The sequence below is a fragment of the Atta colombica genome, unplaced genomic scaffold (genome assembly GCF_001594045.1).
Source record: "Atta colombica isolate Treedump-2 unplaced genomic scaffold, Acol1.0 scaffold228, whole genome shotgun sequence".
Taxonomy (NCBI): domain Eukaryota; kingdom Metazoa; phylum Arthropoda; class Insecta; order Hymenoptera; family Formicidae; genus Atta; species Atta colombica.
Window position 1 is genome coordinate 845,460 of NW_017259325.1, and position 11,132 is coordinate 856,591.

Here is an 11,132-nt window from a genome sequence, read left to right on the forward strand (position 1 = left end):
TATTTTTTACATTATATGTATATGTAGATATATAATTGATGCGCATTATTTTGTATTTTTAATTGAATGCCTCTAGAGATCCTTCAAAATGTTCTGTGTCACGTGGATTCACCGATGACAACGGTGACTTAAAACAATGGAAGAAATATTAGAGACAAGAATAAAAGTATTAAGATATTTCAATCTATTAGAAACTAATTACAAAGAAATAGACGAAATATGTTCACGTTGTATGCTCCAACAAGTTCCAATATAGATCCTACTTCAATGCGAGGAGCTATGGATAATGTTGGAACATATGATGCGAACAAAACCTACGATTACTGATAGATTGAAATCTTAAGATTAAGAATGACTGTATGAATATATCAATACGATAGAGAATGCCATTAATTGATCAAAGTTAGATGTTTTCCTCGGTGAAAATTTTTTTCAGAATTTCTATATAATTTTATAACTTTCTTTACATTTTTTACGAATTGGAACATTTCTCAGAAAATCTACATGGAACATTTCTCAGAATTTTTTATATATGTTAATAATAAATTGTTAACTAATATCGTAAGATTTTTAAGATTTTTTGTAAATATAATTTTGAAATGTTCTAAAATCTAAAAAATTTTAAAATATTTTTTTTGAATTATGGGATGAGAAATTTCAGAATATTTCAGAATTCACTTGTATGAAAAATTCTGAGAGAAGATAGTAAATAAATAGAAGTAAAGTTTCCGAATATTTCCGAGTATTTCTGAAAAATGTTTCAATTCGTATAAAAATAATGAGAAAAATTTTTACCGGGATTGAATAATATATATATTCTTTATTAAATCAATTCATTTCAGATATAATTGCGCGCCGATAACTTTCGGACTTTAACACAATCAATCTGAAACGCTAATAATTCCCCTAAATTAAATTAGAAACGCATAAAAAATTTATCGCGAAAAATATTACCTCAGTCAGAGTTTGAACCTAAGATCCTTTTAATATGACCTGAAAAATCTTACTACTTATTCTTATTCCTAATATTTTCTTCATTATATGTGCAGAGCCTCATACTGAAGATTTTCCGTTCAGACCGTTTGATATTTTGACTATAAAAAGAATCTATGTAATTAAAAATAAATAATTCGTGGGTATAATAATTCGTGGATATACAATATTATGTGATATTTGACAAATATCAAAGATATTGCACATACATTAAGTCTTCTTTAATCATAATAATAATAATTTTTGTAACTATTATTAAATACATATTACTTAACAAATACTATTTAACAAACGCAAATATTGTAGATCACACGTGGTAGTCAATTATTATTTAAAATTAATTCAGCGTGAAAAACGTGTTAAATGCCGCATTATTCAATGATAAATTATCGCGCATGCACATTAATCAACAAAAAATATTTTCAAGAAGTATCGAAACTGTTAATAAAAAAAAACTATTTTTATATATTTAATCGAACAAAATTAAGTAAAGTATATTTTATTCAATATTCAATATTCCTTAGCGGAAAAACAATAGATCAATTATGTTTTCATAGTTCGCAATAGTGATAATCACGAACGGTATCGTGATTAGCTAAATTAAATATTTTAATATAGTTGTTTAATAAATCTATCACTTTTAATGTCAAGATAAAACGGTATATTAATAAGCCTATTTGAAAATTTCAATAAATATTAGTCCATTCAAATGTAACGATGTGTAAAAAAAAAAAGATCAAGATCGCACCCTTCTTTCGAAAGCATAAAAGTGTGATCGGTAAATCTGGGATCGAGTTGGAGTTGAAAATGTTAAAATAGGAAAGAAGAAAGGAAGGGAGGGAGGGAAAGAGGAAGGAAGGAAGGAAGGAAGGAAGGGAAGCTCATCATGCTTTCTCGCTTTCTCACGCGAGCTTTTCTCGCCACTCGAGAAGAAGTCGTAATCGAGGGTCGACATAGCACAGTGCACTGGTGCACTGATGCAGTCGGTCGGAGCGTGCCGATTCATTCGGAAGTCGAAGGAAATAAGGGTGTTCGCGCAAGCTACTCGCGGATACTCCACATATCTATCCGGACGATCTATTTATTTATTTATTTATTTATTTATTTTTCTTTAATTATTTATTTATATTACTAATAGTAATACCGGTCTGATATCGCTAAGCAGATTCGTGAGTAGCCCAAGGTTCAGCTTTTGCGTGTCCAATCACTCTTGTTTCTTTCGTTCCATCACGATCTTTTCTCGGCGACACTCGCGGCCTGTTCAAAGTGTATCCGCTACAAAGAAATCGAAGGAAGAAAAAGGAAAGTACACACACGGAACGCAAAAATCTCGCCAAGAGTCGACGGCCGCCCGCTGCTATTTCGAGGCTGCAGGAACATACCGGTGAGTTCTCATCGCGCTCGCTATCTTCTTCTGATCGATCGTTTCGGATTACTAATAAAATTTATATATGATAAATCTGCGACATGTGTGTAAAAATCTAAGAGCAGCAAAAATCTAAGACCACACTACACGTTCGAGCAAATTTGTATAAACAGCTTGCTGCGCTGCAAGCATTTGACAAATATTTGCTTGAATATGTGTGTCCGGCCTAACAATAGTACAGTAGAACATAGTTTTGAACTCTCTAAATCACACGATTACTTGCTCTAGGGCGTGACTCGGATGACTCAACTTTACAGATTACTATTCTCAAGGAAATTTGCTTTGTCGGAGAATCAGATATAATTCTAAAAACAACATCTACGTAATAGCTTATGATTAGTGACAAGATTGATGCCAGCGAATCTTTCGATGATTATTAGTATGACACTAATAATTTTTCCATATATAAGAAGAAAGAATTTATTGTTGCAATTCTATTTTTATAAGAGCTAAGAACTAAACGTTCCAATGAGTTCCAACATGTATCTATGTCTAAATACTTACACAAAATTTATTATTATTAATACTTTTTTTATAATATAATAATATTATAATTTAATTATGATTAAAGAGATTACAATTAAATTATAATATATGTAAGAAACATTTGAAATTAATTGTAATATTAAAAAAAATATATATATTATATATCAAGTTTTGTGTAAATGTCTGAATATAGTTACATGTCCAGTCACTGAGATACATTTACCTTATAGATTTAATAGTCCTCTTACTCCTCGAGTTAAGTTTGCAGAGTAAAATATTGTTATAGTAAATATGTAGCCTGATGAATGCCTAGACCGGAAATATATAGAAGCTTTCTCGTTAGAGGCGCGGGATGATTCCTTATGTCGAGGGATGCCGCCCCTCTTTTTCTCGCAGGCTTAATGCCGACACTCGTGTTGCATCTACATATAGATGTATAACGCCGCTATTTTTGTCAACGTTCAAAAGTCATCCGGGAGGGTCAAGGCGTAAGATGTAGCTGCGGTACCTACAGTAATAATTTGACATTCGCGAGCTTTCCTCGCCTTGCTATTCGTTTTGCTATTAATTGAAATATATATTTTTATTATGTAAGAATTATCATAGAATATCCTTCATTGTGGAGATTCTTTGTAGAAAATTAAAAAAAAGTATCGTTCGTCAAATTTTAGCTAATATCCTATTGATATCACAATTCTATTAACGAACAACAATTCTAAGTAATTAGATACAAAACACTGTGCAATTTCTTATATCTCGAAAAAAGTATTTTAAACGTGATTTAAAATGTTTCTTATCTATCTTAAGTTAACAACATTTTTTTTAATAATATACAGCCATATATAAGTCCATTGATAAAAATATTCAACACGCGACATATATTAGTCGTGTGGCGTAAGAAAGAGTAAATGCAAAAAAAAAGTTTAAATATCGATCGAAAAATATTTTTTCGATTTTGATATTTTGATCGTTAACTTTTCACGTGGTTGCACGTATACTTGTTTATAATTATTACTCTAATAGTAATTTATTAAACTAAACTTTTTTATTCGGGATACTGAGAATATCTTTAGGATGTTCAGAAGACATTCGGACGTCCTCTGGAGATCTGTACTGTTAGGATATACACATATATCTTGCATTAGCACAGTTTTGTAAACAAAATAGATTTAAAAGAAACTACTATAAAATGGACTAATAAAAAACCAAGATACACCTTTTCAATTTGGGACGTGGAAATTAAACTTTCAATTAAAAATAATACGATAATGTGTGTATATATATGTTGTGGGAGAATTTTAAGGACCATGATATGACTGATAACGACACTTAAAAAAGAAGTGTGTAATTTTAAGATATTAAAATCTATTTTTTAAATACTTAAAAATGTTTTAGTTTTAAACTTTTTCAATAAACAAAACACTCTACGTATTCGGATTGAAAACATTATATATTTTAAATTCAAACATCATGTGTTATTTATGGAAGAAGTTTAAAATTAAAACAGTCTCTCTCTTTAAGTGTTGGAGACAAAAACAAAACATTTTAATATCTTAAAATTAAATATATATCAAAATCATTCGTAGCCCTGCCAAATACGGTAATTGGAATTAGTGATCGATGAACAATAATATTCGAATTAATGAATGAATCATACAAATACATTAATAAATACTTTTTGATTTTAATGAATATATATTTGTAAATATGATTACGAATATTTTTGGTTTTGCATTCCCACACTCCGTAGTCATATAATTACATTATTTAATATATTTCTTAATAAAAACCAATAAAATCAATAATATCTTTATTTTTTTCTCGGTATAATCAGGTTTCCTAAACTAAGCTCGCAAAGAATATTTTATGAACTGTAACAGTTAGCTTGCTTATAAGTAAGTCAAGACCATAAGAAAATGCATGCTCTATAGCAAGCTTATATCAAGCAGTTAGATAGTCTCTGACAACCTTGCTAAGAGTAGGGTATAAACAAGGTCATCTTTATAAACCTATAATCAAATTCAAATTTTAAGTAGAACAGTAAAGCTAGTACAACAGAATTTGATATAAAAAAATAATAAAATAAATGACTTTCCATGCACCACAAAAGCTTATCTAAATATTTATTATAGAGATTATTAATTATCAGATTGAGGGGAAAAATGTTCATTATTGATGTGGAGCTAATTCTTTTTTACATTTTGTTTTAATAATTATTAATAAATATATTCAAATACTCGTAAAATAATTATAAAATATTCGTAATAAATAAAATTTTAAATTCATATTTATTGAAAACTTTCAGTTTTGAACAAATATATAAATAAATGTTTTTTATGTGAAAATTTTGAATGAATAAAATTGATAGCTCAATTACGAGTTTTTCATATTTATCAGACACACTAGTTGAAATCGATATGTTTAGAATGGCACGTGAATGCGCGACTATGACAAATCGAAAGCATTACATAGAACTCTACGAGTGCAACTATCTCTGGTTAGGACGAGTCAAACTCGAAACGCATAGCCATTAAGGTACAACCCCTCTTGACATGGGATATTCCGAGTTAGGGTACCTAACAATAAGTCAAGATGTATTGTAAGATCTTTTCGCGAGGTCATTAACCTTTCTCTGTCCGATTTACAATTTTGTCATCAATTTCTTAAAAAAAAAAAACAAGAATAAATACGTTTCTGCAAACGTATAATCGAGATACTGTCTCGCGTTTTAGCGTGTCTCTGGATAGCTCTCTAAGCTTTTATTATATTATATCTATAATGTAATTTTTGTATATCTATATATCGCACACTAACCGTATTGATTTGGTTCAATGGAAAACTTTTATGTGAAAAACTTTTTCGACAGGATCTAGAATAAAACGGATGCTAACATATTCCGCCGGTACTATCCCACGTTACTCTTCATTCTTATTGTTGGCGCGCGATCGTGCAAATTATTTTCTTCCGCGACTTAATTACTTAATTCACTTTATATCCGTATTAATTCACTTTGTGCGACTTAACTTCAACATGAGTTCATTTGCATAATACGTATTAGCTACAATCGATACTACGTTACGTTTATCAGTAAATTTATTGTAGTTTCTTTAATCCTATATTATTGTTCGTAAAAAGAGATTATTTATCTCTTTTTTATTTTTCTGTAATCTTGCGTAAATGTATATTTTAAAAAATGAATGAATTGAATAAGATATAATACGAGAAATTTTCAGTAAAAGGAGGTGTAGAAATTGAAAAAAGATTTATCACCAAGCTTGTCGTTCGCGGAAAGATGCGCGGAAATCCTATACACAAATCCTATAACTTACAAGATGAAAATATAGAGGAAAAAGGCTGCTGAAGAAAAGAGGCGACCTCGTCCTAAAAATAGAAAAATTCTTTTTGTTCTTTTGCCAGATAATTGTTGGAAAAAACCGGGAGACTCTGGACTTAGCTGGGCGAGAAGTATTTTCAAGATTATAAATCACTTTCTAAATTCACGTTTTCGTCAAAAGTCCCAGAAATACATTTACGGAAGATTCTACTAAGATTATACTAAATAGATCCATCTTTTATCATTTCAAATAATATTGTCAAAATTATTTCAATTAAATCGTTTGTGAATCTAAAGAATAAATGACTTACATTATTGTATACAGAATGAATTACATATATACGCGACTCTGATCATTAATAATCATCCAATTATTCGATTGTTCGATGAATATTCTATTGCTCTGCCATGCGTGAACATCGATTTATTTTTAAGCGCGATAAATGTAAACTAATTTGAATAACGCGATTTCCAGTAGATTCTCGAAAGCGTTATAAGTGAAAACTCTGCTAAAAGACCGCCATCTTTTTCATCCTCTTTGTTCCAAATATATCTGGGACCCCCTGCAAACACAAAAGCGTAGTCGTAGCCACCATCCGGGATGAAAGAAACATCTACAGTCTGCATATCCACTCTACATATATAGAATGGATGTCGCTATTCTACATATAGAATATAGAAGAGACAAACATGTATTTGTGTATTTGTAGTTGAAAAAACTACTTCTACTCGAACATAATGCATAAACCTTACAGAAATGAAATTTAATCCTCGAGAAATTATTTATTTCGAGTATTGTAACGAAAACGCTAAACATTAGTTTTCACTCAAAATTTAAATAATTGATCACAACCTTCCTGTATTAAATTTCTACAAAGATAATCGCAATCATATATCTTTATCTTCTTTTTCTATTTTTTTTTATTTTCTTTTTTTTATTTCTTTTTATTTCTATCTACAGCAAAATAAATGTAATATCTCTGGAAACAAGAAAGTCCTGAAAAATTATTGTCATATATTGCAAGAAAAGATATATTGCTTTTTCGTATCTATTTCAAACAAGTTGCATACGGATATATATGCGACACGCGAGACGTATGAGAATCTATCGACCGATGGTACGCATCAATGCGACGCGACGCATTTTCCTCGGTGATAAAATCTCAGAAGAATGACGGCGCGGCGTCTACCGGTACGTCGAGACGGCGGCGTTCGTGCCTCCCGAAATAACTGCCACGTATCCTGAATCCAAGCAGGAACCACGTATGTACGCAGTCACGACTCGCGAGGAACCGGTTGCCATGGGGCTACGAAAATAAATTTAAAAAAAACATTTACATCAAACGATATCATGCGCAATTCTTCATTTCGGGTTATCAATCGATTAAAATTAACGCTAGACTTTAAGAGGTGAATGACTTCAAGAAGAAAAATGAAAACAGTATCACTGTAATCGCTTTCAAATCCGACCGAGGGATGATCGATCCTGCTAATTATAATCAACTCATCTTTTTCCACGACAAGAAGAATAAATTAGGATAGACTAGAGCAAGTCCAGATTAGAATTAATTGACAAGCGTAAAACTGATGGGGATAAGTATTCGATTAGATTGAGATCGTTTCATGCGAATCGATATTGTTTTAAATAAATTTCTCGATGATTTTTGATGCGCAAAAGAGTAGCAGATCGGGATATTCCAGTTGAAAACTGAAACCGAGACCAGACGCTTCCTTCTAAGGTAGACATTTTTGGTACAAGGGCGGACGATGTAACGTGCACACATGTCGAGCGTGCCACGTGTAAAATCGGTGCGATTATTTAGAAGAGATCAGGAAAAACAAATAAACTAAAGAGTTGGTGTAACCAAATGTGTGTATATCTTATATTCTTTGCTTACATTCTTTATCCATAACTATTGTTCATCTTTTATATCTTCATCGAACTCTAAGATGAGCATTGCATTCAAGTCTTATGAAACTTGGAAATGTACCCCACATACAGCACAGAAAGATTGCAGAAACATTGCAGAATGATTTCACTGAAACATTGCAATATTGCGCATGATGATTGCGAAATGTTGCTGAATCATTGTTGCAAAATCATTGTTTCAACAAAGTTAAGTGTTAAAATGTCTGCTTTTTGTTATATTGCAACAAAACGTTCCGGCAATATTACAATAATGTATTTGGATAAATTTTTTACGAAGATTCTAAAATGAAAACTATTTGTATACATATATCTCACTAACTTTAATTTTTCTACAAATCGTATTTCTAGTGATATGTGCTTTCAAAAGCAATTTTTTATGACAATAAAATATTCCAATAAATATAGTATTAATTCTGAAGAATAAATTTATTCGTAAAGATAGAGCATGTATGTGTGTGCCCCGAACAAATTACAAATATTATCCACATTAATAATACAGTCGCTTGGTAAGTTAATCATGGATTAAGTTAATAGTGATTCTTTTTATTGTGATTTGAAATCACTACGAGTTAATTGAAATCAATTAAAAAATGACGAATATTGATATGAAATTTATCAATAAAATTCGAGCATTGGTTTATTCTTGGTTTCTTTTTATTTACATCAGGCATAAATACATCACATAATTAATATTTCGTTTTCAACGTTTCAATTTAATTGCTTATCATCTTATCAGATAATGATACATTGATTGTATCCAAATTCGATCTTACACAATCTTTTGATTTCATATTTAAAATAAATATAAAACTTAGCTAATGAAATGGCCGTCAAATAATAGATAAAAAAAAAAATTTTTTAATTAAATATAAAATGAATTATATTAATTATTATATCATAAAAACGGCTGTTAAACTAAAAAGACTGTACTACATAAATATTGTAAAAACTTTTATATTTTTATATTATTATTATTGTAACAATTAAAAAATTACAGTTTTGCAATGTTTGTGGAATATTACAAGCACATTATTGACATTTTGCAGACATATTGTTAATTTACATTTCTGTAATACCTCTGCAATGTTACATTGCAATCTATAATATGCAACATTGCAGCAATATTGCTTCAATCTTCTGTGCTGGGACGCACATATTTATTTTTCGCGCATGAATATGAATCAATCTTGTAAAATTTGAAACATATGGATCGCTAGCGCCAAAGATATATATATTTTTATTTGATATATATTTTTCTATTTATTTAAGGAATATTTACTACTTGATGAAATCGTACAAATTCATTCTGTAGAATTATTATTTGCAGAATATTAATTCGCAGAATTATTATTATAGATTTTTACTGCTGAGAACCGAATCAATTAATAAAATTAATTGATACGATGTTATACCGCATAACGGTATTGACAAGTTGACTTATTTCTGTATCATTCCTTGTTTATTTTTTAAGCAATTGAAATAAATTTGTAGCTGAATCACACATTCCATGCAGGTGTCACGTTTAATTTTAGAGTGGATAAAAATCATGTTTTAAATATATTTTAAACTGTTTAAAACATGCTTAATCGATTTTTAATATATTTTAAATGATTTTTTTATAATACAATTTAAAGTATGTATGAAGCATTAAAAATATGTTAAAAAAAACACAATGATTTATTCTTAAAAAAAAACATTATCTTTTATCAACTCTGTTTAATTTACATTTAATTTCATAAAGATTACCCGATGATTCTCAAAATGTGAGTAGTGATCAGTTGGACAAAATAATCCGGTTTATTAATTTAGACAAATGTAATTATAATTGTTATCATTTAATCGATATTTAAATACACAAGACTTCATTTTGAAGAAAATGTCGTGGAAATCCCTACGTTTGCTATATTTGGCGTTTCGAGTCATCCTATAGTCACGCGAGTCTAAAATTTTAGTGCGATGTGTACCGCTATTGCTTTAAACTTGGACGCACATTCTCTCTTTGCGATACATAAGCATATCAAGTATTTACGAGCAATCCTTTCCATGATTAAAGCTTTTATTTCTCTCTAAAAAGATTAAAATTCTTTATATAGCATTTGAAAAAAGAATTGAAAAGGGAAGGAAATTGCGCTTTATAGCTCGTAGTAGGTTCAATAGAATCCGGTCTTTCAAGTTATGTGTACTCATAACTGTACTTTACATTTCAGCTCGTTACCGAATGTACTATAAAACAAGAGATTCATCCAATTGAAGTAGGAAAATATGAGAGCTAGAGACTCCATTGTGTATACTCCAGTATCCCTTGGACCCGACACTGACGACGAGGAGACATTGGTCAACGAAGAAGTCTACAAAAATGGTGATTATTAAAAAAATCTATAAAAGCTTATATTATATAGAAAGTTTTCAATGTCTTTTTTATCTACGATGTACTTTTGTTCATTGTTAAACGAATAGAAACATATGATTGATAGAAACGTATGTTCAGTGAACAGCAAGATGATTTGAATTATTACGGTCGGAATTTCTATAACTACAATATTTCGCATTGTCTTGAAAAGAGAATGTTACTTGACAATGATAATCAATATTACACATAATATGTATTCAAATAATTCTGAATTAATAAATTAATCAATAAAAATATGTATCTTAATTAGGAAAGAGGAAGGGGGAAATGATGTATGTTTAAATATTACTGACCAAGTCAAGCAGGATGTAATTGGAAATCGAGGATATCCGAATATATGCGAGAGTCTGAGTCAGCGCACCTACGTGCGCTACTTCCGAATTTGAACTCAAAGGGATCGTAATACGTAGGTATTGTGCACGTAGGTGTACGATGTACACGTAACTCTGAATGGATCCTCGTCCAATTCCGTTTTTGGAAATGCAATATTTCGGATGTGTGTGTGTGTGTGTGTGTGTGTGTATTATTATTATTATTAATATATATATTATTA

General features: G+C 30.1%; 1 protein-coding gene across 1 annotated transcript; it reads left to right on the forward strand.

The window, feature by feature from the left end:
- The first annotated feature begins 1,710 nt into the window (after positions 1–1,710).
- Positions 1,711–10,476, forward strand: LOC108688217. The gene is made up of 3 exons (XM_018194381.1): positions 1,711–1,771; positions 2,171–2,377; positions 10,377–10,476. The coding sequence occupies exons 1-3, from the start codon at positions 1,711–1,713 to the stop codon at positions 10,418–10,420; spliced, it is 312 nt and encodes a 103-aa protein (XP_018049870.1). The 3' UTR covers positions 10,421–10,476.
- The last annotated feature ends 656 nt before the right edge of the window (positions 10,477–11,132 follow it).